The sequence below is a fragment of the Lathamus discolor genome, chromosome 13 (genome assembly GCF_037157495.1).
Source record: "Lathamus discolor isolate bLatDis1 chromosome 13, bLatDis1.hap1, whole genome shotgun sequence".
Classification (NCBI taxonomy): Eukaryota; Metazoa; Chordata; class Aves; order Psittaciformes; family Psittacidae; genus Lathamus; species Lathamus discolor.
Window position 1 is genome coordinate 6,921,307 of NC_088896.1, and position 27,296 is coordinate 6,948,602.

Genomic DNA, 27,296 nt, shown 5'->3' on the forward strand with positions numbered 1-27,296 from the left:
GGATGCTTCCCGTGGGCACATGAATGGCCCCATTGAAGTCATGTGCTGCGACTTGAAGTGCATGCTTAGAAGGTTGCAGGATTGAGGCTGTTGAGCCCAGGGGTCATATTTGGGGTGAGTATCGCTGGTGCCCCAAGCACCCCGCAGCAACTCAACATACCCAGACCGTGCTTCCAAAGCCACTCATCCAGCAGGGATATTGAACTGGAGACCTGCTCTGGGACGATCAGTGCACAGGATCTGGGTACCCGTCCTTGGGCCACCAACTCAGCTCCTGGTGTTTTGCTCAGCTCCAGCACTTGTCACAGCCCTGAAGAGACCAGGACAGCCCCCGAATTGCAGTAACCAACAGCAAATGTTTAGCATTCCCCAAGTGAGTGTGTTTGATACCAACATTTAATTACCCCACTTCCTAAAGCATCCCGGGAAGCGCAGTGCTGTCAGGCAAATAAAACCTTAAACGACTCCAAGCTCTTAAAAGCCAATAGGTTCCTGCGCTCTCCACGGCCATAAAACCTGCAGAAAGAAAGATGCTGGAAGCTGACACTATTTAGAGGGAAGAGCCAACATCATGTCACCATCTGGTGATGTGGGACTGGCCAAGTCCCTCAGTTACAGCATACAAATGTGTGGCAAGGGCTCAGTCTTTGCTTACACCCAGCTTTCCCCTGGGAGCATCCCTGGGCTTCCCACAGAGCACAACCCCCTGATCATGGGATGAGGAGCTTTCCCCAGCACAGGATTTGTGTTAAGAGACGATCAAGTGGCTTATTCCAATCACATAGTACTTTATATTTTTAACCGGAAGCTATAAAATCCAGGAAATGTGGATTTATGGCCTATAAAAGGCTTAGTTAGAACTATGACCTACCGATTTATGTAACGTTATTTACTACTGGCCCTGCTGGGGCTCCTATTTCAGCACCCCAATGAGCTCCTTTTGCAGCATTTCTTGGTTTGGGCTCTGTTAAAGATGCAGTGAGGTTGAGCGGTTGGAGGGTTCAGAAATGGGGGCTCCAAGAGGCAGGGAGCACCAACATTCAGCCTCTCCCCAGGCTGCTTGAGTGGCAAAACCTCACCCAGTCTTGGCCCCAGGTGTCTGCAGGGAGGGATGGTGACAGCATCCTTACCTAGCCCTCACCCACCCTTTTAGACAGCAGCGAGTTAAAATGGTTAAAGAGGTGAATTCAAGAGGGGGTTGCATCCACCTCTTTGCTTGCAGAAGGACCTGGTCCTGGAGAGGAGCTGACCCAGGGAATCACAGTGTTTCTGCTGCCGTGCCAGAGCTGCGGGGTGACCCCAGAGCATCTCTCCATCACAAGCCACCCTGATGCCAACATCACCTTGGAGGCTTCCCTGTGGATTCACTCCTTGTCCAGCACCAGCATTAAGGAGCAACACCCTGTGGTCACAGCCAGCCCTGGCAGTTTTGACCCACGGGATATTGCTCCATCTGCCAGGAATTTGCCCAGATTTAGCTCTGGCCCTTCCAGGAGCTCTGAGAGGTACCATGGCACCAGGGCCTGCAGCCAGTTGGACCATACCCAGGACACAAACCAGTGCCTTGCTCTCAGGACTCCTCCACTAAGCCCCACAATTACACATCCCAAGGCCTATCAACCCTCTGGGCTGGCTTGGCCCCAACTGCTGAAGCTGTGCAGGCAGCACACGTGTGGGCAAACATCAGCACCCACACCAGGACCTGATGCCTTCATGGAGCAGCTCCCATTTCTGGGTACAAAGCAGCCCAAGTCTGAGTAACCCCAAACTCCACCTGCACCAGCTGCAGGGCAACGGCTTCATCCCAGCTGCTCCGTGAGCAACTTCAGTGCCTTGAGGAAGGCAGTGCCAGTGCGCAGGGTGATTCGCGGCTGGAGGTGCAGGCAGGGTTTGCAGCACCAGTGATTTATTTAGCTTCTGAAGAGAGGTGACAAGAGCTGCAAGGGTTCAGCACGTGCAGGGTGTGAGATACACTGAAAGAATGGAATCCGTACAAACAAGACAGGAAACTGCAGCAGCTGTGGAGATGCAAGAAGCCTCCCGTGTCCCAGCACCAAAGCTTCCTTGCAGGAAGGTGCGCTGTGCACGGTGCTCTAAGGGCAGTGTTTGGGTGTAGAGCAGCTGGAGAAGCAGGATGAGCAGCACTGAAACCCCTCCAACCTGTGCCTGATCTGCAGCTCTTGTAAAGCATCGTCCTCTGAACTGGCGTTTTAGCTCTGGTTTTCTTTTGGGGAACAGCCTGAGGATAGACCAATATTTTATGGTTGTGAATGCTCCATCCCTGGCAGTGTTCAAGGCCAGGTTGGATGAAGCCTTGGGTGGGATGGTTTAGTGTGAGGTGTCCCTGCCCATGGCAGGGGGGTTGGAACTGGATGATCTTGAGGTCCTTTCCAACCCTAACTATTCTATGATTCATATAACTATGATATAGATACCAGCCTAAAGCAACACTGGGCAGGCACTAAGCAGCATGGCCCAGCTGGGGATCGTGCACCCTGGCTGCTGCAGACACAAGTTACCCAGCAAAGCGTGCTTGAACCACATAGAAACAGATTTTCACCTCCTCCGCAGGGCAAGCCCAGCGCTGCCTCCCTTCGCAGGCTGAAAACACCCCTTAGGACCTACTCTGGTTTAGTTCTCCTTCGTCTCTGTTAAGATCACACCTTACGGTGCTTGCAAATCCCCAACGGGAACACTTTCAACACCCAAGTGCTGCTGTCACCCCGACTGCTGCTGGCTCCCGAGAGCCTTGTGAAAGGCTCTTCATTCCTCCCAACAGCTTCCTCTGTGCTTCCTTTTGCAGTTTCTGACCCATTTGTGTAACTTTCACAGCTGAATGGTTGGAGGGAACCTCCAGGGACCCAGTCTGGTGATGAACCATCCCTCCTGCCCTCTCCACTACCATGAGAGCGGCTCAGATGCCTCCGATAAGCCCCACAGTGATTACAACTACTCCTTTTCATAAGAGCAGGCATTTTGCCCTCCCAATGCCAAAGAGCTTTCGACCATCAGAGCCCACAGCCTGCACACCAGGAGTGTAGCAAAGCACAGGCTGGAAGGGGCTGAAGAGCCACATCTTTCACCTGGATGAGCATCCCCACAGGGATCTTGGCACAAGCTCCACCTTGGCTTGTGCCACACACCCACCTCTTGTGCACAGCAGCAGTGCAGCCGTGCCTTGGGCCCAATCGTGGCATTTGCTGTGGGTTGCTATGGAGAAATGACCTTCGAGCACCCCGAAAAGCACGGAGATTTGGCTGAGAAATGGCTCGTAACAACGCCTGCAGTAGCCAGGCGTCTGACTCGCTGCCTCCAGCCAAAGGCAGGTCAGTCTGACAACACGCTGTCACCCAAAAGGCAGCAAAACTGTTTCCTTACCCCCACTGCATGAAGCCTTTGCTCCATCCTGGTGTTTCAGAGCAACGGCACTGCCAGACATTGCCAGGGATGTGCCTGGTGCCATCTCCTCCTCTTGAGATGTTCTTTTCCACACGTGGAAAACTACAGCCCCTGCAGCAAGGCAAGGACAGGCCCCTCCGGTCTCGTAACCTTGCAATGTGGCTCTGAGGGCTGGTCCTGCCTCCCCCTGCATCCCTGGGGTCTGGCTGGGCACAGGTCCCCGGCCGCAGCATCCTTCCTTCCCAGGAGGAAGGAGATGCTGACACATCTGTAAAGGGCAGAAGAGCTTTTTCTGCTAGTAAGCACCCACACAGTGTTTACGTGCAAGTGAGTCAACCAGGCTCTGATGGCTTTGTGGATGCCACACAATTCACCTTCCTCATCCCAGGGACTTTCATTATCTTCTGGGCAATTTTGACAAGAATTCGATTTCCCCTGCCCACACGCGCATCCTGCTGTTCTCTCATTGAACACATCAATTAGGAGCCAAAAGAAGTCCTCAGCACCTTTTCTCTCCTGGATTCAGCCTCTCCCATCAGCCCTAAACACCGTTTTCCTATGCAATTTCCCACCCCAAACATCCCCAGATCTGGCCTGTGTTGTCATTTAACCCCAGCCGGCAGCAAAGCCCCACACAGCGGGACAGGGAGAGAATAGGAAAAGTGAGAAAACCCATGGGTTGAGATAAAGACAGTTTAATACAGACAGTTTAGTGGTGGCCTTGGCAGTGCTGGGGTAATGGCTGGTCTTTTCCAACCCGATTGTTTCTATGATGCTAGGAATAGGGTAAAGCAAAAGCCACGCATGCAAGCAAAGGAAAACAAGGAATTCATTCAGCACTTCCCATGGTGTTCAGCAATCTCCAGGAGAGCAGGGCTCCATCAGAGGTAATGGTTGTGTGGTAAGACAGATGCCATCACTCCAAACATCCTCCCCCTTCCTTCTTGCCGCAGCTTTCTATGCTGAGCATGATGCTATGTGGCATGCAATATCCTTTGGGTCAGTTGGGGTCAGCTTTCCTGGTCCCCTCCTGACATCTTGTGCAGTCCCAGCCTCTTCACTGCCAGAGGAGAATAAGAAGCAGAAAAAGCCATGAATGTGCAAGCACTGCCCAGCAGAAGGGGAACATCTCTGTGTTATCAGCACCGTTTTCAGCACAAATCCATAACATCGCCGCACCCAGCTACTACGAAGAAAATTAACTCTGCCCCAGCCAGAGCCAATACACCTCAAAGACTGAAACTCCTCACACGTGACCCATGTGCTCCTCATCCCCACAGACATCTCTCTGCCATCCTGGGAAGCAAATCCCAAATGCCCCAGGTGAGCAGGAAGAGCCATGCACAGCACCCACATCCCTGCAGCAGCACCCACATCCCTGCAGCAGCACCCACATCCCTATAGCAGCACCCACATCCCTGCAGCAGCACCCACCTGATGCCTGAACAAACAGAAGTGGCAGAAGAAGCGTAAAGCTTTATCTCATTCTCAGCATTTACCGCATCCAGAGAGGCATTCCCGCTGCCTTCACAAACCAATGTGCTCTCTGATTTCCTGCTGAGATGCAGGCAGCTGCACCATTTCCCATCAATCCACTTGTTTCCACAAGGTACCAGTGGAGTTTTCAAGCCCAAAGGCGCAGCAGGGTGTGGGGTGACCTATGGGTCTACCCTGTTCTTGTTCTTTCCAGCAGGCATTTGCCGTCAGTCACTACCAGACAGGACAGCAGGATGCATGGTCTGACCCAGTACAGCACTTACCAGCATTTTTCTCCTTAAACACAAAGCAAGCATCAGCCTCATCTTATTTTAACAGGAGACCCTAAGAACTGGGCCTGCAAACCAGGCTATGAGACAGTGACAATGACACCAGACTTGGGACCTGGCTGGTGGCAGCTCCATCCCCACCAGCACAGGGCGAGGGCAGGGCCCCTGCACTGCTGGGATGCAGCACTCCCCGTGTCCCCACATGCAGAGAGATGGAAGTGAAAAGCAGATGTGAAGTCTGGGAAGGTTTCCAACTTATATGTTTTGGTTTCTTTTCCTTACACATTTAAGCTCCAGAGCTGAGAGCCAACAAAGCAGTGATGTTCTGTACAGAGGTGACAGCAGAACCCACCTGCATAGCCCAAAGTCCATCAGGGCTGGAAAGGTCCATGGGTACATGTGAGAAGCATCATCCCCTTCACTGCCACAGCCAGGCCGGCTGCTGGCTTGTGGCTTTTCAACTGCAGTTCTGCGGGCAGGTATGAAGGCAGCTGGTCCTTAACATCCCTCCTGCAAACTGGAGCTGGACTATCCTGAAGGCTAGAGGAAACCGGGAACTTGGATGCTGGGAGAAAGGCAGGGAGAATACTCCAGCCCAAGTTTTCCCTCTAGGTCTCTGCGTTGCCTTTGAATTGTAAGAGCACCACCTTGTGTCTGAACACAGCGCAGAAACCCGGGGCCTCCATCCTGCCTAAAAGCACAAGCAGATAACAAGCAGCAACAACCCACGTCACTTCTCATCAGCTCCCTCCCCACCATCAATTTACAGTGTTTTGAAAAGCAAGAAGGCAATTCACATCCTTGGGGTTGTCACTGCAAAAAAGCTTTTCTAGCAGAAGCATGCAAAATGAGCCCTCCAGTGCCTATAGAGGCTGACAAGAAAGCTTGGAGAGGGACTTTTTGTAAGGGCATCTGGTGACAGGAACAAAGGCAAAGAGCTTTAACCTGCCAGAGAGGAGACTGAGATGAGCTCTTGAGCAGAAGCTCTTCCCTGTGAGGGTGCTGAGGCGCTGGCACAGGGTGCCCAGAGAAGCTGTGGCTGCCCCTTCCCTGGCAGTGCTCAAGGCCAGGCTGGACACAGGGGCTTGGAGCAAGCTGCTCCAGTGGAAGGGGTCCCTGTCCATGGCAGGGGTTGGAACTGGATGAGCTTTAAGGTTCTTTCCGACACAAACCAGGCTGGGATTCTCAAGAGTGCAACAAGTCCCAAAGCCATGCATGAATTGAGGTACAGCCCAAGGGCAAAAGGCCCCTCTCAAAGCTTGATTTACAGCAGAATTAAGGGGCACTTGTGCATTAGGAGATCATCATAATGTCAAATAATCTTTACAAGCTGCATTGCTCAGGCAGCTTTCAAACAGATGAGAGGATACTGAAAATGGGGGGTAATGGTAAAAGAATCTCATTTTGGTTTGTATTCCATTGTAGAAAAAGGGAAATTGATTCTAAGTTTGAGGTTCGATTTCCAGCAAAACACATTCACATTTAAGCCTTTTCACTTCCTGTATGATTATTAACATTTCACATATTCCAAATTGAGATTGATATAACTGAGAGAACTTTCTAAAGATCTGTTACAGAAACTGCAAGTACTTTTCCTGTTATCACCATGTTCACTGCAGAAGGACAGGGGTTTTATAATGGCCTCAAACTTCAGCCTCCTGCTATCCTTTGTAACAGCCTAGTTCACAATTCCATTAACTTACCCGCAGACCTGAGGGGCTGCCAGAAGAGCTTAAACATCCCCAGGGTGAAGATTGAGGATGCTTCCTCCCATTTCATACATACGCATGCTGCAATGATGTGACATGCCTTGTGAACGGATACATCCAGAGAATGAACACTGCCAGGAAGGAACTTCCTCAGGTCAGCTGCTCTGGAGAGGCAAAAATCTTGCAAGAAAACTCAAGTAAATGAGCAAAAAGATACTGTTTTAATCACTAGGATGATACAATTTCAAGTTTGTGCAGCTCTGGTAAGAGGACACTTTGTGTTTTCTGAACCAGTTCCTATGTTTCCACATGCAAGTATTAAGTATTTGCATCCTAGAGGTATTCAACAAAAGGAGTTTACATGGGTCCTTCACTACTGCTGGAGAGGAACAAGAGCAATATCCGCTTGCACAGGGACCAGACAGCATTGTGCCCAAGCATACCAGGGTCCCCCCAGGCCATTATACCCAAAGTTAACCAGGTATTTCCAGCAGCACAGCCACTTGTCACATACCAGTCAGGGACAAATGCGGATAGAAAGCGGCAGAGGAGCCATGAAATACTTAAACCCTGGCTCTAGCCAAGTGTCCTGTTTCTGCAGTGGAAATGAGTCTCCTGTCACTGAGTCCTCATTCTTCTGCCTTATAAATAGGCTGCTTCCCTTGCTCCAAAGCAGCCACCGTGCGTGTGAGCTTAGGTGGATCTTTGGTAAGGTGCTAAGAAAACTTGAACCACAGATTCCAGGACCAGTACCAGAGCTGCAGTTAGGCAGACCTCATCTAGATTCCTACCCCACCAATCAGGAGAAGCAGCAGGGCATCATTCAGTCAGTGAACAAAGCTTTTCTTCAGCATTTTGACTTAGGTCCAAGAGGAGACAGCAGGGTTACATAGGCGTGGGCTGACCCAGATACATTGCTACCTCTATTTACAATGGCAGTATTTGGCTGCTAGTGTAAAATACCCCATGATTATGCCTTCTGGTAGCATCAAAAACCTTCAAATGTAATAGGAGATTACAAAGAACACACCAATCCGATGCATGTTTCATATACATATTTATATATATTTCATGTACAAAGTTACATTCTGAACCCCATGGATTCAATAATAGAAATAAATACTGAAATAACTACACTGCTATATGAGCTTTTCTGCTCACAGAAAAGAAGCCTCAAGTTTTAACAGACAGCAAGTTTAACGCTGTAGTATCCATCTCAGATTACAGAGGCAAGTAAAATTCAGCGTAAAGTGTCCAACAGACAAACTTCCAAAAATTACAGACCATAAAATGTTTTTAAAATATATGCTTAAAAGATTGAGAAATGTGCATCAACAGAAATTAATAAAGGAAACTTAATCTTGTTAGAGGGCGGGAGAGACATTAAGTGTATAGAAAAATGCTTTGAGGTGCAACATGGGTGGTTACAATATGGCATAACCCTGTTAGAAAAAGAAACCCCCCACATTTCATTTCCCTAAAGAACTGGATTTGAGTTTATCGTGTCTTGTTTTACAGAGCAGGGCCGTCACAAGACACTGCCTCAACAGGGCCACTTACAAGAGTGCTAAGTCAGGTTTAATCCTTTGGTAACTTTTATAATACTCACATGGAAATAAATACTCAGTTACACAGCATTTTAAAAGACACACGTTCTTTAGAACAGTTAGTATAATAAAACAGGTTTAACATTTGTTTGTTACTAAGGCAGCCTATGATAAAGTGTCTACGCTCTGTCAGCTCTATCTGATCCAACGCAGGAAGACCTTTACAAGAAATGGACAATGCAGCAGCTTATACAATGCATTTCACCTTTACCATGCAAACACCCTTACCCAGGCAAGTAATGTGCTGCATATTTTGTGCTCGAAATGTTTCCAAACTATTCACAAGCTGTAGCTATCAAGAGATTAGCTCCTATTTATATGATGCTTTAATCACATGAGTGTATGCATAAACACATTCTTGAGACGGATTTGTAGGAGTGTATTGTCATCTCGATGCCTGGGGTTTTACGTGCTTTATTCACCATTCAAAGCCATCTGAAGGAGGGTTTAGAAATCCCAGTGCACTGGGATGACAATAGGGACCCATTTAATCTACTGTACCTTAGGACAGGGGATAAAGTTTTTAAATGAGAAATACAGAGAAGTGCACGTGCCTTTTATCTACACCCACAGTGGTACATCGTTATCCTACTGTTTCATTTAAAACCCGTCCGCTTTTGGACAGAAACAATCATTCTCTGAAATACTTGCAGGAGTCGGCCCACTGAGGTGACTGAAATGGCACGGTGGACCAGATACATTTGGCAAAAGACCAGGTACACACTTGCCAGATTGAACTGCTCTGTTTGATAGCAGGAAAGCCGCTCCGAGAAAACAGCTCATCACCAATGACACATAAAATGTTACACAAGAACCAAGGAATTGTGCGCTTCGCTTTTCTGAGAACATGAGAATGTGACCATCAACCAGTGAGCAAAAGCTTTGGAGACTGTGCCTTCCAAAGAGGAAACAAAACCATTACAGGAAATGGCAGGAGAAGCAATGGAACTGCACCACTCACAGTGAAGATTCTGCACAACAGTGAAAGTTCAGACAGCATTTTGCTTTGACATCCAATTTCATAAGTTAACTGAGATGGGCTTCAGGTTCAGCATACATGTCTATTAAGTTTTAAATAGGTCCAAGAGTGTTTATTCAGGTTACTTTCTGTATTTGTATGATTTTGAAAAGCTCCCAGACTTCATATTTAAGCCAAAGTACTTGAAGAGTGACGTTAAAGATGAATTTGGAAAGCAAATTACAAACAACATGCTCTCATCACTTTTGGCATTCTGAAGAGAAAAATACTACCAAGATATTAGATATCTTTAATAAGGATTCTTTTACTACATAGTTCATGTCCTAAATACATATTTACGAGAGAACAGCTGTGTACAAAATATGTTGCTTAAAAAGTATTTATACATATAAATCTAACCAATAGACCTGAATGGAGGCTTTCTGGTTTATCAGCTATGATATGCATTTGAAAAAGCTGCCTAAATATATATTTACACAATAGACCTCAGCTAAATGTGTTCATTTAAAAAATTAAGAAAATATATAAACACATGTTTGCCTGATAGACCAGAACTGCTCCTATTGCATAAAAATCTTTAGGCAGTTTTATAAAAGTGTTTCTATATTTGCTCCTCTGAAACTGTTCAGTTCTCTCCCATCATCAAGTCACTCCCTTTCTCTGCTAATCTGAACAGTCCCAGCCTTTTTGGGGGGCAAATGCCAGATGTTTGTTAAAACCCCTCAAAACTTTGACTTTCCAGAGACTAAATGAAAACACAGATCTGGGATTAAAAGCATTCTGAAGTACAGAAATCATGAAGTGTTTAACTTAGGGCTGATGCTGACTGTAGGAAATTCAGTGTAAAAGGAAGACAGTCTTCAACTCACACTTATGGTTCAAAAAAATAGATGGTGAGTAGACAGAATGTCAGCCTAATATTAGAGTCTCCAGACTTCCATCAGTTTACTTAATCTTAGTGTTACCTGCTAACATTGTTGCTTCATTTTTTTTTTTCTTTTTTTATTAACTGGGGTATGCAACTACCAAAATAATACATTTTCTACCTAATTTTCCGGCACTAAAGTTCCTTCACAATCTCACTTGGGCAGAATGTATTTTTCCTGTACACCCTCAGTCTTTTCTCATGCTCTAATCGAGGTCTCTAACCTTCACACATGTAGTGCCTCATGAGTTTGACCAGCTAGGCAGAGAAGATCATTCTAGTGCTTAGGACAGAAGGAATTAAGACAAGAAAAGAACAAAACATATCCCCTGTTCAATAATCTTACAGTTACTTCCAAATTTAAATCATCTTAAGAACACCCTTTGGAAACCCAATAGTTCCGTGTCAGGGAGATGGAAAAATGCTATGCTCAGAAATTGCTCATCGAGGGCAGCAGTTCTCGAACTTTAGAGGTTCAATAGTGAACACACGTGATTTTATTTAAATATTGTCATCTTAATTCCTATACAATCTCTTCTTCCCCCCAGAAATTCTGATGGATGTAACAAATTAAACCGTTTACACTATGTAAAAGCAAGAATTGCCAAGTTTGGAAACAAAAGCGGAAATTTACAGTTTGCTTTAGCCCTCACTGAGTATTTGGCTGAGTCTTAATAATCCACCTTATAATTTGTCCATTTTCTTGATACTCTGGGAATAACTTTGCTGTTTTACTCAATGCAGTATACAGTGAAATGAAGCTCAGTTGTAATAAAGCTGAACTCAAGTGAGACTACCGAAGAAGTGAGCTACATTAGATTGCTGTGGTACAGTAAAACTAATGTCTCAGTTGCTTACTATGGTGTGCACACCAGTTTTGAGAAAGATCTGATTTCATTATACTCTTCCATGTAACACGGGTGCAGTAAAACAGCACAAGCTAATTCCTGTATAGTTAAAAGTATGACAGATTTGCAATATAAAGTTAAACAGCAAAGAAACGCTTCAACATCATGTAGTGAAACAGGTTTCACAAAATAAAAAACATGCAGAAGCTTTTTTTTTTTTTGCCTTTTTTCTTATATTTTGTTTAAGGTCTCCAGCTGCATCCTACAGGCTCCTCACTCACTGCCACACATTACTTGCCACACTATCAAGTGACTCCTCTCAGCTTTGGCTACAGAAGGTTCAAGTTGTAGAGCTTCTCCAAGGAGTTCAGATTCACCACCTTCATCACCTGAAAAATAACAGCTGTGATTCAGGCTGGCAATAAAGAACAGTATTAACACCAACTGAAACGAGACAAGTAACATCTAGATTTACAAGACATACACTAAAAGACAGCAGTTGCCATATGCTTATATAAAATCAGATTCAAGACTGTGACTATATACATTACAGATGGCAAGTCTGTTGCATAATTATTTCAGAGCCAAGTATTCTGATGGTCATATTCTTCAATTCTAGCTCCCCAAATTAACTGCAGTTTTGCCGGTATCCATATTCTACACACTTCATTACTTAGAACTCTTTAAGGCAGAGAAACAACCACCTCATTTGCAAGCTTGCAGCACCTCCCAGGCAGAAATGGAGGTGGTTATGCTGCGAGTTTAGCTAGCATAAACACAAACAGTATCAAGTGCTTTGGAAATCACAGCAGTAACTAAGCAGAAGTGAGACAATGCAACCTTCGTGTCTGTGATGAACCTTTCCCCTTCCTCTTGTTCACAGCTTGTCACAGCTCTGCACACACTGGCACAAGACAGCCCTAAGCCTGTTCTCCATTACTGCTGTTCAAAAGAGAAAAGCAGTTCTGTAACGGCATCTAAACTCTTGGTGATACGAGCTGACTTGGATCAAGGTGACAGACTAGCCACTGAACAGAACTGCACCTAGACTGTAATAATACAGAGCCAGTCTTGTGGTACAGCAGAACATCAGTTTAATCAGATGAAATGGGAACCAACCTACAACTTCAGGAAGGTTTCAAGTCACAGTTTGGCTGCTTTTCTGGTTAGGCTACTTTGGAGGACTGAGGAATCTAAACACAGAATAGCCTTAACTTGCTTGAGCCATTGCTGCAGTAATGTGATAATGGCTGAGATAACGCAGCTCTAGCATTGACACATTCACAGCTTTGTATCATGCCACAGGGACAGCAAAAATGCCCATCTGGTATGTGGCCATACCAGCTTGCTTGGAACAAGTGCAGAGGTATTAGTACTCACTAGAGTGTGGCACAGAATTGCTCAAGCCCTGCCTCCCGTGTAACTCCAGTGGGGTTACCAGCAGGAACCTGTTTATCACTGAGCATGACAGAATCTGGGCTGGCCTTCATGGGTTGTTCTTTGTTGTGGTTTTTGTGGGTTTTTTTTTGCCATTTGGTTGTTTTTGAAAAGCACTCTAGACAGATTTAGGCAAAAGGTCAAAACCAGGACTCCTTTTTACACCCTTTTTGTCAAGGTCTCCAGCTGCAGATTCTAAGAACAGAACCACAACCACTCTGCTTCAATTAAAACAAAATACAAACCCAAACATTTAAACAAGAAATCATCTACAGGCTAGAGCATGCCAAAGTGTTAGTCAAGAAAAGCAGTGATCAGAATCAGAAGGGCATGAGAAGATATATGAACTTTCTTCCTTTTCACTCAAAAATGAGTAAATTTTAGCTTGAGTGTCCTTCACGTAACACTTGCCTTTATCATCAGTCTGCATATTTCAGTAACTAAGGGACATGTATTCCAGCAGTTTGAGAGAGAAGAATGAAAGCATAAACTGTAAGGTGGTGCCTGACTCCAAACCAGAGTTTCAAATAAGCCTTTTTCCACAGTCATCTCAGAGGTCATGGTTTACTGGGCGGAGGAAAAGCTGAAGGGGGGTGTGTGTGAGAATAAAAATACTTCTATCCTTATGCTTGCTTAGTAAAGACCATATACTGACTGGCCACACAAATGCAGCCTGCAATCACAAAGCAAGCTATTATCTGGTTAATGACCTTGCAGTAGGAAGAGGTTATAACTAACTTTAAGTTCAGTTTTCTTACCCATTCTGAAGTCAATGTATCCTTCTCCACCACTTATCACCAACATTGATTTTAAGGGACTCTGGTTGAAGGACTCTTGGGCCGCTTTATCAGCTGCTAGTTCTGTTCCACCACTACTACTTTGTGGGCAAACAACCTGACCTGAATTAAAAAGAGAATATATTTTTATGTCACATCCTGCAGAATAACACCACTTCTATTTGGTCACTAGATGACATAATTCCTAACAATACACTTAACTTTGGAGTCTAGTATCAATTCAGCAAGGGACAGAGCTCTGCTCTGATTTCATCTCTCTAAAGAGATGAAGAATCTGTTCAGGTCAGTTCAGTGGAAATCAAAGAATAAAATGCCTCCTGATATTTTTCACACGACAGGCATGCAGATCTAGAGAACAGCATTAAAACAGACTTAAAGCCTTTCAGACACACAACCGACATGTTTCAATGCATGTCAGCCCATCAGGCAAACTTCTGTCACTGACTTGCAGCACACAAGGTGCATAGAAGTGCCAAGAGGGCATTCAAACAGCACTGCAGCTTCTAGGCAACTCTTTGCTTTTTCAACTGATAGTCTTTCCTCTGGGGCCTACTCCCTCAGTAGCTCATCCTTCCTGCATGGTATCAGCCTCTTCAATTGGACATTAATTAGCAGCTGACTGCCTTCTTAATAGGCAAGTGCTCCTTTATCACAGTACCTTTTGCCCAGATGGAAGCAAAGCACTTCTTTCTTTGTGACCAAACCCTTTTCCTTCCATTAAACAACACTGTACTTAGGAGTCAGACAAGTCTTGCAAATAAAAGATAAATTGTTTCTGACTGCATGATTTCATACACTTGCTATCTTTCCCTAACCACTACGTTTAAGCAAATGAGGATGAAAAAGAAACTGCACTGGAGGAATGGTAATAAAACCTCACCAGGTACTGCCACAAAGAATTTAACAGCATCGCGGTGCCCATGGAAGCAAAGCTGTGCATGTGCCATTGAACAATACGGTATGAATGTTCCTGGAGTCACTTTGTCACTGTTTTCATCGCCATATACACGTATTACACTCCCCGGACGGTTTCCGGAGCCTGCTGCTGCCTTATTAGCTGTAAAAGAAGTGGTTTTGAGTTGAAAATACAAGTTACAGAACTACTTATTTGTTAAGAAACCTTGCGGTACCATCTAAAAGCTAAAGCCAACTTAAGTAAAAATGAAACAGGAGGGCAGCAATGCCAATTCAAGACAGAGCTGGAAAGAAAAAAGATTGCATGCTTCGTTATTTTAAGTACATCAGAAAATGGAGCAGGATACTTATTAGTCTAGCATAAACACCAGATTCCAATACCCTACTTTTGGAAGGAAATAATTTGTGGAAGGACTGTATCTTTCATGGAAAAATAAGTACCACTAATGTGTTTCTGTAAGAGCAAAGTCAAAGTACTTAAGCATATAATTAAAGACAGTTTCATTCCAACTAATCATAGGGTATCCCCTTGCCAGTATAAAGTCTCTAAATATAGCCACCTGTGGGCATGAAGGAGCTACCCTATTATCATTCTACATCTAGTTTTTAACCAGAAAGTTTTACAATCCATTAAAACAGAAGTACTCATGCTAGACATACAAGCCATCTCCATTCCAAAGACTATCAGAGTAGTGAAAGAAACAGTGATTTGTAACAAGACAGTAAATGATGTGGATTAATGACAAAGTTATAAAGGTATGGTATCACATTGGCTGGAAGAAAAACAAAGTCTGGATGAAAGTTCAGCTGCAACACAGGATGATATGCTAAACTGCTGAGCAGATTGGTGGCCATTTAGCAAACATAAAACTGCTGCAATGCAGTAACTGCAAGTGGAAAAACATTTAGGAACATACAAAGGGTAAATCTATAAGGAGTGGGAAACAGCCTTGAAGTGGCTATTAGAAGCCTGAAAATAGATTTTTGTTCAGGATCTGCACTTACCCCTCAGCCCCAGTAAACGTCCCTGGTGGAGGATTACAGCTAAAGTGAGAAAGGAGGAAAGGGGAAATGGATAGGTATGACAGTAGAGGAGAAGGATTAATGAGAACCCACCATTCATATTTTGGTTTTTGATACGGTAGAGCTTAAAATTTTAGCTCCTAAAACCAGTAAATACCTAATTACAGATGATTCAATAAAAAGTCAAAGAACAGCATCTTGTCATAGAAGTTTCAGTACAAAATGAACAAGAGCACTGCCACTTTTATGTGCTTTGTCACCACAAAGTTCATTACTGATTATCAGCGTTTCCCCTTTCGCTCTTTCCTTGGCAGGAGGCTACCAAAGTAGTAAATAACAACTCAGGTTTTCAAGTGCCTTTTGAAACATCACCTGCAGATCTCAAAGATGCCCTGCTACTGAGACCCAGGGAACTAAAATATATGACTGCTGATGTGAGGACATGACTGCTTTTGACAACCATGACTATTTGCAACAAAGGTTCTCAAACCCACTCTCAGGCTATCCACAAAGAGTTGTTCTGATTCATGAACAACCAACAAAACTGAAATTAAGCTGAACAGCTTTAATAGGGCTGATTTCATATTCACTACCACGCTAAAACCAAACTCCTCTGGAAACACTGAATTAAGCTGGATGCAAATTAAGAGCTCTAATTTTTGAAAGCATGATTTAAAGTAATTCAAATTCATGATAGAAAGTCTGCCCTTAATACATTCATGCAATGCAAAAAAAGACATTTACTCAATGGATGGACAATGTAATGGAACACTATGAGAAACAACTCATGTATGTGCTGTTCAACAAAGCAGATACAACGTGAAGAGTTTTTCCCTATTAAATTACACTAACATGACACCTGTCAGACTACTTTCTATATAGCAACAGTACAACCAGGACTATCAAACGTCTGCATTTTATTTTTTGAAACTTCTGTCCATGTGTTTTAACATTACTCTCAGGCACAAGCACTGGGGGGGTTTTGTTTGTTTTAAATGCAATCAAATTACACACAGATTCTTCCCAAACTTTACCTATTTAAGGTTTGTTCTGCTCTTGAACTAGACTGTTTCCTTCTCCTGAGGCTCAACTGTTCATGTTTGAATGCTTCATCTCCCACCCCTAAGCACTTTCAGCCTACGACAAGAGTTTGGGGTCTGATATTAAGCAGATACCTGATGTACATTGTTGGAATTTTACCTAGAAGTTCACGCCCTGTTTTAGAATGTGGTTAGAACTTCTGCAACTTTGAACACGTCCTTTAACGCAGTCAGTACTACTGCTGTTCCAGTCCTTTATACCAGCTTTGTGATGAACTCATGAACTTAAGCAAACGAAATTAGCAACAATACCAACTTGCTCAAATCAAACAAAAATCGATTTTGGTGACCATATGGTAATCAAAACTAAGATTAATTAGAAAACTAAACCTCTTACAAACAATAAACTTCTATAAACGCTGCTAATGTCTGTAACAGCTCCAAAGCTTCAAAGTGACTCTTTCATTCAAGCTACAGCAACTCTGCTCAAATTGAAGTACAGGAGATTTTGGAGACGTGCTTTTTTCTCAGAGTAATTGTAACCACGTGCACAGATTAGCTGCTGAACAACACACAGGCCCAATCTGTTACAAACCTGAAAGATTCACACCTGGCAGTAAAGCTTTCTATCCATTAGCAAGCATCTGAATGGCGTTAAATATTCTCTTTGTGTCTACAACATATTACACAGTGCTATTCATTTGTATTTTACTTACTTTCTGTTAATGGAATGGAGATGATGACACCATTTCCTGTTCCTACCCATAAACGATTACAAGACACCATAAGAGCTGTGATTCTCACAAATGAGAATCCCAGTTTACCAGTACCTAAAAACAAAAGATGCTTTTCATCAAAAATTATGAGCAAGAATAATTTTAGTTCCATAACAGAGAATCTTAACTCCAACTCCCAAACCACGCAGACAAGTAATTCCCTCCCACTTCAAACAGAAACAAGAAGTATTTAAGTTGTAAAGATAGCCTAAAAGGCTACAACAATTAAGTTGTGAACCTATACAGAAGGAGACTAACACTAACTGAGAAAGCACAAAGTAATAATGCTCCATAATGCTGCAGAAGAAAATCTTTTGGGGCTTACAGTACCAGGGTAGCTTTTCAAACAAAACGAAAGGTGAGTTTGCAGATGTAAGATAATGGTTTCCCATCCATTAAAATTGATTTCTCATTCATTAGCACTATGAGGGAAGCAGAAGGCAGCTGAGCAGCTAAGCGCAATGGCTCACTAGTTACTTGTGAAGGGTATCTCACAACCTGTGTTTGTTGAGTTATGTAGGTGGTCAAACTGCTCTTACATGGAAAAAAAAAAATCTCAAAGATTATTAGCTTCAAGAGCAATAAAAACTTGATATTTTGCATTTGTGTTTTCTTGAAAGAGAGGCAGTTTTCCCAGGCAAGTAATGAATTCTTCCCACTCTTAAGATTTAAAATAAGGCATCAGTACAGTAAAAAAAGAGAAAGATTTTAGCATCTCTGTTGATGCCTGCCCAACCCAATCACCATTTTCCTCATTAGTTCTGAGCTTTTAAGGACACCTTAGATATCAGATAGGACTAGCTGGCTGTATCAGAAGATCCATCATCCTCATCATGCTTTAAAGACTGACTTAGGCTTGTACTTCCAGATTCAAATTCTCACAAACAGGATTTGACTTCAATCCACCCTTCCCCTTAGCTTGCCATGAGAACCGTCTGATCCATAACAGGAAAAGAAAGCTCCAGACAGCAAGAGGTGTAAGAATACAAGTTTTTCTTATCAACTTACCTAGCATTTTGCTTACATAAGGTTCAATGTCCACATCTTGTAGATGCTGATACGTGTGCGCATGATAGAGACGCAGGGTGGAGTCCAGACGAATAGACACCCATACCCCATCACCCACCCATGCTAGCTGTCTCACTTGGCTTTCTCTTCTTGGGTGTGCGTCAAATGACTTCTACAAAAGATCAGATTTTAAATTAGAAGATGAAACAAGAAAGACTTCTCTGTTACTCTAAGAATCAATACTGGCCATTTTCTGACATCAGCCACAACCCTCTGATTTGCAAGATCACTAGTAGATAGTGTTAAGCTTAAGTTACAACTGCCATACAATGCTGGTACAGTAGTAGTAAAAATGCCGATACCCTTCCCTGGAGTGTGATCTCAAAGCCATAGACTCCTACCAGGTCTTCATTTACATACCATATCCCAGCCTACTCTGGCTTCTGCCTCCATTTAACCTGGCACCTTCCTGTTATGAGGTCCTCCTGTCACAGCACACGATACATACACCCAGAAAGTAGTTTTCTTCCTAGTTCTGTTAAGCCTTGCTCTTGCATACAACAAACCCACCATGCAAAATACATAAACAATTCTACTGTTGTATGCATTCCTTCAGTTTGGTTTTCCCATATACATATATATAGTCTTCACAGAAACAGATTATCAGTTAGGCGCTTGATATTTTCAGAAGAGCTGAGCAGTCACTCTCAAATGGTCGGACCCATGTGTCAGGACAATTAACAAAACCTGAAATGTTTATTCTGCTAATGGTTCAGAAACCTTACATCCTTTCTGTACTTAAGATGTCAGGTACACACACAACACTGCAGAAACACCAGCTTACACACCTTATATAAACAAACTATTCCATAACCAGAGGAAGAGTACGTTCAAGATTAACACTTACAAACCTCTGAAGTATGCAAAGACAGATTATAGAGAAGGTTAGGGGTGGGTGGAGAACATAATGAGGCATGCATATAAAGAACAGGCTGGGAGCTAGCCTTACAAGCTCTGCACTAAGATACTTTCCCGATTCTGGCCAGCTAGAAGGGGAGAACTACCCCACCCTCCTCAAATTGGTTCCAATAAATAAGAACTGTCTCATCATGGCTTAGTTTTCCAGAACAATGAAAATATCTTAAGAAAATGTAATAGTCTTTCCCCAAGACAAATCTGGTTTCTTGTTTCTGTACTGATGACAAAACAACTGTTCTCTGGAGTCTGAGCTGTGGCATGTGATGGCATTAAAATCCAACAATGAATTATTTTAAACACCATTTTAACTTGCCTCTATTTTCATGGCCTTTGGTTGAACAACATAGATTTTGTTCCTGTACCCACACCAGACTTTGTCATGTACCACTGTCATGCATCTTATTGAATGATGTGGCCGGCCCAGGTCTAAGAGGTGATAGTTCGTCAAATCCCACTGACCATCTTTAAAAACAGAAGGAAAAGTTAAAAACAGAACAAAACACAGGTTCCTATGAGTTGAAAAATAACTTCAAAGTACTGGCAAATATTTTAACAGTCTCATTTTTTTAAAAGCACTAATACTCTGGATAAATCAATGCAAATTTATGGCTAGGCTCCTCATTTAAAAAACCTAGTTAGACCAACATCCCAAATGCTACTTCGTTTTTAGTATAATAAGGTTGTACCCTGACTCATGTTCAAAACACACCAAAACACTTTTAAAACCAGCAAATTACCTAGTGCTAAATGCTTTACTTGGACAGGCAGCAGCATACATTACAACAAGCAACTACCCACACAGCACTAGGCACTTGCTGCTTGACTGAACACAAATGTTGGCCAGTGCATCAAGATTTTTTTTAGAACATGCTGTAAGATCTTAAGAAAGGCACCCAAAATCTCCTAAAAACATACTAAATTTGGTCATTCAACACCAAGTAAAATTCTTCTGTAGGCTGAGCTAAGCCACAGCTAATCACTGACATTCACTCAAGATCCTTGAAGATTATAAACCACCGAGACTTTGAGTTCACAAAATTCTCACTGAAGGACTTGGCCACAGACAATTATTAACACTAACAGCAAAACAGAAGACATGACTATTGAGCGTGACAAAAGCAGCAGAAGAGATGATGATCAAAGACTTCATCAACAGGCTTTCCACTATTTAGCTCAGACAGATCCAGTTCTCCTTCTCAGAGTACGAAAAAATTCTAGGAATGCACCACAACAATGCAAAATGGTACCCAAAACTGCAAATGAAATACTGGGAAGATTTCTCAAGATTCCAACCTCTAAAAAGGCCATTGGGGAATACATTTTCAAAACACTGTTTCTAAATGGCACATTTCTTCCCTAAATGATGTTCCAACCTCACTAGTTTCAAGATCCAATAGAATGCTTACCAACTCCTCGGTGAAATATTGCTAGTGTTCCATCAGCTAGTGCAACTAATACTATTCCTTTTACATGTCTGGGGAAAAAAAAGGAGGCACAAGAATATACACTATTAGACTACATTTCTCAAACTGCAAGTTCAAAGGTATAAGCATTTTAGATTTCAGCATGCTTTTTATAGTGATGTTAGCCCTAGTGTTCTGATTTCTATACTATAGCTCAAGAGAAGGGACAGTAACAAGGCATCAAAATCCAGTGCAGAAAGCTTAAAATACATCTAGCTACAATGCCTGAAGAAAACACCAAGGATAACAACCTCTGTTTTGAACATACAGCCACTAAGGATACCAAGTATACAGCTACAGATCATTTGGCCTATAGTACTTCCAACAGACAGAAGATTCCTCTTATTTTCCTTATTCCCCAAATGTTTTCTACTGCCCCTTGAAAAACATGCATGCATTTACGGCAACTGACATTCCCAATATCTGAGGAGGAAATATAAAACTAATTTGCAAGTATTTTAACAAAGGTTGATTATGATTTACATCTTTCAGGACTTACACAATACTGAGAATAGAATCTTTAAGTTTAATGGCATGAACACATTTCCTCCAGTGCGCCACTGACGAATGAACATACAGGCTGCAAAGACAAATCAGGAGGGATTAAAAGCACTAGGAAGGGTCTACCAGACAGAAAAAAAGACAAGCAAAACCCCTATAACTGAATTCCACCAAAGGGAAAATTAGTTTTCATCTTCCACTGAAAAATATGTATAGACTGAAAGAAAAAACTTCTAAGCAGCAGGATGGCTTTTTAGAGGCCTAAAACATAACTCCTTTGCCGATACATCTGCAGTAAAAAGGGCAGTGTATCTTTCCAGTGCAACAACATACTGAACGCTATGGGATCATGAGACCTTAATTTCTTTGACTACAAAAAAAAAACAAGCAAAACTTTTCTGCAGATTCAAGTGTTATCCACTAAAAAGAGCTTGCTCATCACCTACAACACTCTGAATCTTGTAATTCCTAAATGTAGCAAAGTGCACAAAGTTCTGGCTTTCTTGAGATCTTCTTGCACTTATCTTGACTCGAGACAGTTATCGGGCCTGCAGGCACAAGAAGCAAGTTTAAAATAGTTTTTCCAAATGAATTGAACAAGATGAGCATTTTCTTACCATCCGTTCTGTGCTCCAAGCCACATTGTCGGTAAAAGGCTACTCATTTTCTGTGCTTCTTCTCTCACAAGATCTTGCTCATTTGGCAAAACTGCAACGTCTTTATATAACTCTGACTCAGTACTAAAAAAAAAAGCACAGTTAAAATACATTGAATAAAGTGCACAGATTACTCAGATTATAACCCTGACATTCAATTCTCTGCTCTTAGTTTCTACACTGACTTTTGAAGGACATAAGGCATTTTACAGAACCAGTAACTGAGCAGAAAAGTACAAGGATACAGATGAAAACCTCAATAACAATGAACTTCTTCCAGCGGATGTTTACTTATAAAAGGAAATTCGGGTTCCATTCACACTTGTCAATACTGTTATCCCTGGGGAATGGCAGAAGAGTCACAGCAGAGGTACATGTTAAGATAAACAAGCTGTATGATAGTTTTGTGTCTGAAGAGTGAAGATTGCTGAAGATCTGAAGTACTGATTGCTTTCAAACTACTCCACTCCTGTGACTACTCACAGTGACTATTCTGAGAAAAGTAACATACATTTGAAGAACCACTTGACTGGAAGTTATTTAGGTATCAAACAAGGAACTTAAACAGGCATCTCTAGTGCCATTCACATGAAGCCTGTGAGAGGACATGGTGACAAAGTGGTAGACACTCACTACTCCTTTGTGGAGGTTATCTGTACTCCAGGGGTACGAGTTCACAGGCAAATGACTGTACACAGGTGACCCTTCCATGCAAGCAAAGAGTAGAGTGTCTTATACCAAGACTACTTATATAAATCAACATACTTAACAAGGGAAAAAAAACCCAGTAGTTATTTCATCCCTGTGTTATGTTCCTACAAATGTAGTGTTTTTATTTCTAAGTACATTTTAAGAGGTATGAGGATTGAGACTGTGTACCTTGGCTGGTACACTGGAGACGCCTCTGTTGTATTCTGCACTCCCAAAGGATCTGTAAAGACATGCTCTGTGTAGACTCCAGTTTGTGCAATATCAGCTGTGTCTTCTGTCCCTGCATTGACTTCTGTTGCTTCTGTTGCCTCCTCTGCTGTTGGAATGTTCTCATCTACTGAATTACTTTCAGTTGCAGTATCTATGGAACAAAAAAGTTGAAAAGCTTAACAGCTGTGAAATTGTTCTTATTTATTTCAGTAAGCCAGAACTAAGTGAATAGCTGTAATAACTAGATGGTCACAATCCAGTTTTCATAGTTCATCTAAAAAAAAATCAGATTACAAACACCCAAACTTTAGCAGGTTACACTGTGTCAACAAGTGTCAAATGCATTAAGTATCAACCAGTGACTCATAGTACAGACTGCCCTTTAAGTGATTAACTAGAATAGCAGTGAACAAATCCAACAACCACATGCCCATTAACAATCATATCACCATACAGCTATGAAGGGCATACAACAAAGTAATAAGAATACCAGTAAAGCAAGCAGCTTCACTTAAATCTCTATTAAGACTTTACAAGATTGAAGGCATCCACATTCTCCCTAATATTGGTCAGCAAGATCTGCACTTCAAATACTGAATAACTTAAAAGCTCTTTTTAGACCAAGCACAAGTTAAGAGTTCTCTGAAAAGTATTTTACAGAAGGCATTTTGTACACCCATTTAATGTCACCTCCACAAAGTTGTCAGCTACAATTATGCAGTGCAAATACGTCAGACTTCCAAACCATTTCCTGTATTTGGTATTTGTTTCATGTTATCACTGCTTACAGGAAGCTGTTACATTAAATACTTACACCATTCATCTTTCACTTACACCTCGTGGTGTTTGGCCATCCCTGGCACACGTAAGGTTTTCATACCTGACTGTTTGTCTGTCATTGGCGAGGCACCGTTTGCATCATGAGCTACAGGCGCCCCTGTAACACCCTCTGCAGTACAGCCAACCACTGTTATTCCTCCCAGCAAGCTATCCGTTTCTGCAGAGCTGTTGCTAGTCATGCTTCCACACAGAGAGGACTTGTCCACTTGACTGGGATCTGCTTCTTGAGACCCTTCTTCTCCCGCAGGATAGTCGGTTTCCCTTGCTCCTGAAAGAAATTAAACTCACATTTCTTGAAGGGATAAAGGTGACTCAATTTTCTATCTTGTCACGAACTACGCTTCAAACTGAATGAACTCTCCAGTAACTGAGATTTAACACACAGATACCTATCTGCAAGCTTATTTTAACATGATCAGCAGACCTTAAAGATGCTGCCAAAGCTCACAAAGTAAAAGCATTATCTTCAGTAAGCATAAACCAAAAAAACAAGAAATCCAAAAGCACAATTAGTTCTTCTCCAGAATTATAACATCCTCCTATTACACTTCCCTCAGTACACTATCCACATACACTCTCAACGTAACAAGGATTCCCTCTATAGGAAGTTCCAGGATCTGCTCCTTATCTTCAAGAGGCTGAAGAGGTCTAAAAAGCCAACATTTTTCATTTATGATGTGTCAACAAGTACAAAATGCATATTTCCATACAGCACTGGCACTATTGCACAATTATAGTATTTGCATATATATTGCAACAATATAGCAGACAAAATAGTCTTGGTCGCTGACATCTCTCTACCTTTGAGTTAATTCAGGTCAGGAGGCAACCAAAGAGTGGAACAGGAGAAATCCAATAGTTTCCTCTACAACTAAACACTTTTTCTTGCTGTTACAGTAACATTTTACCACACCAATTACCCCATCTTTGGTCTTTCATTGCATAAGAAAATCCAAATAAGACAGTTAAAGTAAAAGCTAAACCATCACAGGTCTTTACCTGGTACACTGGCAATACAAAGCACATGCGAATTGCAAACAATGAAACTGTCCAGAATATTTCCTGGTTGATTAGCATCAATAATGATAACTTTTGTAGCAGAATGTGTGCTAGTACAGATCCAAACTAGACTGGACAATTCTTCCTGATGTTTCAACTCCTTCTGCTGGTCCTGAAGGAGAATAAAGGCAAAACAGAAGTGAAAAACAACAGGAAGGGGGACAAGAAGATAACTATTACCTTAGTTTTTGTTCTCGCATTATCAACTACTGAATTACACATAAATGTGATACGTTAAATATCTTTAATGCCATTGTAAAAGCACATATAGGTACTTGTTCTCTATGTATCTGGAATATAAAACCCTTTCATATTTTATGCTTGCGTAGAAAACTATAGAAAATAATTATACTGCACAATTATACAATTGGACAAGTATAAAGCTACATAAGAACATAATTACATGCCAGCTACCATACTCAGTACCACCACAGATTAATGCGATGTCCCAAAGCACTTCCAAGTTAAGGTTTGTTTTTATGTCCTTAATATGAATTCCATTCATTGCTTCTTCATGAAAACATGAAGACTAACACACGCTTAAATAATGCCAGAGACACCTAAAAGCCCTTGTTTTAAATGGCAGTCAGAACACAAACAATTCTGCCACAAATGCCTTTTAAAGCTGGCAGGACTGGTATAAGAAGTGCATGATTTTGATGCAAAATTGATTTGCTCCTCAGATTTGCCAGCAAGCTGGTACACAGGAAATAATCCCAGTATTTTTGTAGTTGGATTCAATAACCCAAACAACTTGGGGTGGTGACTACCCAAGAAAAAATAAGTCTAATCGTAATAAGCCTAATTACCATATAACTGTAGCTTAATATTTTGTAAAGGTGTTTAAACTATTCAACATGCCTTTCAGGTGACCCTACCTTGAGCTCTTGATCTAGTTTGTCTAAGCTACTTTGAGATCCTGTTTGCTGCTTGTTGCCATCTGCGTCCGTACCAGCCACATCATTGTAGAACACACTAGCACCAACCACAGACCCACCGTCTCGTGTCTTCCCTCCTGACAGGTTTACCCCTACAGCACACCACAGCTTGAAAGAAAAATAAATACTTCACTTATATGTTAAACTTCAAAAAAGAGATGCAACTGTGAAATATGCTTATTAATAATTATTAATCACTATATATATGTAGTCCATTTTAAGGAATTCATTAACCTTAAAGTCACGTACATTTCTACTGAAGATTAACTTACAATTCCCCTATGCTTTACAAAGAAACACCTTTATTTAAAAAAGAAAACAACTGAGGCCAAAATGAGACTATTCAAGCTATAGGCTAACTGAATCTCTTTATCATCATTGTAAGTACACCCTACCTTCATAGAGGTATCCTTCTCATCTAAAGGTCTCAGGTAAACAGGTACAGGCAAGTTCTTCATCTTATTGTCACCCTGCCCACCATTTGCCACCTAAGACAAAAAAAGGAGAAACAGAAAGGTTTTCCTGTTTAAAGGAGGTTTACAGTCTTTGGAATCAATTGATCAGACTTCATTGAACATAATTAAGGTTTTTATTAGAAAGACTCTTCAAACCACAAAGCACAAGCTTTTAAATTATTCCCTGTTCAAATTTCACAAAACATGAAGTTGTTACCACTACACTTGAAAACATGAGCCTAATACCTGTTTGTACTTCTGAGGTAGACTCCAGCCAAATGCTTGCACTCTACCATCCTCTTTCTGAACATGTGCTTTCACTTGGCGATATTGCTCTCTCTTCTGCTCTCTGCGTGAGGCTAAACTGGCTTCAGTTCTAGGGAAGAATCATTATTGAAGAACCTATTATTTATGCTCTTTAAAATCCTTTGTTTAATGAGAGTTGCTGTCAAACTCAATACAAGACCTCTGTGGAAGCACTGGGTTAACCAAAGAGACCGCTAGTTTTTCCACACATCACCTACAGAACACCAGGTTTCCTGTGAGCTATTTTTGAGAGACCTGTGAAAGACTGGCAAAACCAGAAAGTCTGTTATCAGCATCCTTAAAGACAATAAACTTGGGTCATGTACCTCCACTAGAGGCTTTACAAGTTGTAAGCCAAAAGTATACATCGTCAAAAAGAAGGACAGGAGGGAAAAATAATTACAGATACTTGGCTAGCCTGACTCATGTTGTTCTATTTTTCCAATGAACTTAAAGTGAAAGTACCTGTACAGTTATTGCTCAGCTACACCACTTGTATATAAAAGTGTACCAAGTACTGCCTCCTGTGCCTAAATGCACTGTTATGAAAGGCACTGATATTTACCAAATAGAATACTACTGCCAGGTTCCCAAAGTTCTCATCCACTTTTCAGTCTGCACCATGTTAACTTCCTCTGCATCGACACTCATTTCAAAACTTCATACTTCACTTATCAGCATACTATTTATCTCAGAGGAATAAAAGAGTCAATACTTGATAAAGCATATCTAGTATTATAAAAGCAAAATGTCTTACTCTTCACTGAGGAATTCAAAGGCTTTAGATTTGTCACTGGGTAATTGAGATAAGGTGCTGCTTCTTTTCTTGACTGATGGAGTAATATGTGAAGTTGGAGCATTGTATTTTACATTGACAGGAGGTTCTGGTTTCTTAGCTGTATTGCTAGATGAACTGAAGAGCCTGCTAAAGCTAGAAAAAAAAAAACAGA

General features: G+C 42.1%; 1 protein-coding gene across 7 annotated transcripts in view; it reads right to left on the reverse strand.

The window, feature by feature from the left end:
• Nucleotides 1-7,914: 7,914 nt before the first annotated feature.
• SPAG9 (sperm associated antigen 9) overlaps nucleotides 7,915-27,296 on the reverse strand; it is a 64,018-nt gene continuing 44,636 nt past the window's right edge. For 3 of the 7 annotated variants that reach the window (XM_065693239.1, XM_065693241.1, XM_065693244.1), the window contains 17 exons: nucleotides 27,104-27,277; nucleotides 26,287-26,416; nucleotides 25,981-26,073; nucleotides 25,526-25,693; nucleotides 24,588-24,759; nucleotides 23,629-23,856; nucleotides 22,707-22,899; nucleotides 21,789-21,911; nucleotides 21,170-21,250; nucleotides 20,614-20,681; nucleotides 19,521-19,669; nucleotides 18,230-18,401; nucleotides 17,162-17,275; nucleotides 15,388-15,426; nucleotides 14,348-14,524; nucleotides 13,429-13,569; nucleotides 7,915-11,622 (listed from right to left, as the gene is read on the reverse strand). In XM_065693239.1, coding sequence (XP_065549311.1) covers nucleotides 11,507-11,622; nucleotides 13,429-13,569; nucleotides 14,348-14,524; nucleotides 15,388-15,426; nucleotides 17,162-17,275; nucleotides 18,230-18,401; nucleotides 19,521-19,669; nucleotides 20,614-20,681; nucleotides 21,170-21,250; nucleotides 21,789-21,911; nucleotides 22,707-22,899; nucleotides 23,629-23,856; nucleotides 24,588-24,759; nucleotides 25,526-25,693; nucleotides 25,981-26,073; nucleotides 26,287-26,416; nucleotides 27,104-27,277 — 2,338 coding nt within the window. In that variant the 3' untranslated portion in view covers nucleotides 7,915-11,506. The remainder of the gene's footprint in view (nucleotides 11,623-13,428; nucleotides 13,570-14,347; nucleotides 14,525-15,387; nucleotides 15,427-17,161; nucleotides 17,276-18,229; nucleotides 18,402-19,520; nucleotides 19,670-20,613; nucleotides 20,682-21,169; nucleotides 21,251-21,788; nucleotides 21,912-22,706; nucleotides 22,900-23,628; nucleotides 23,857-24,587; nucleotides 24,760-25,525; nucleotides 25,694-25,980; nucleotides 26,074-26,286; nucleotides 26,417-27,103; nucleotides 27,278-27,296) is intronic. The other 4 variants (XM_065693243.1, XM_065693242.1, XM_065693245.1 and 1 more) reach the window with 2 other exon arrangements.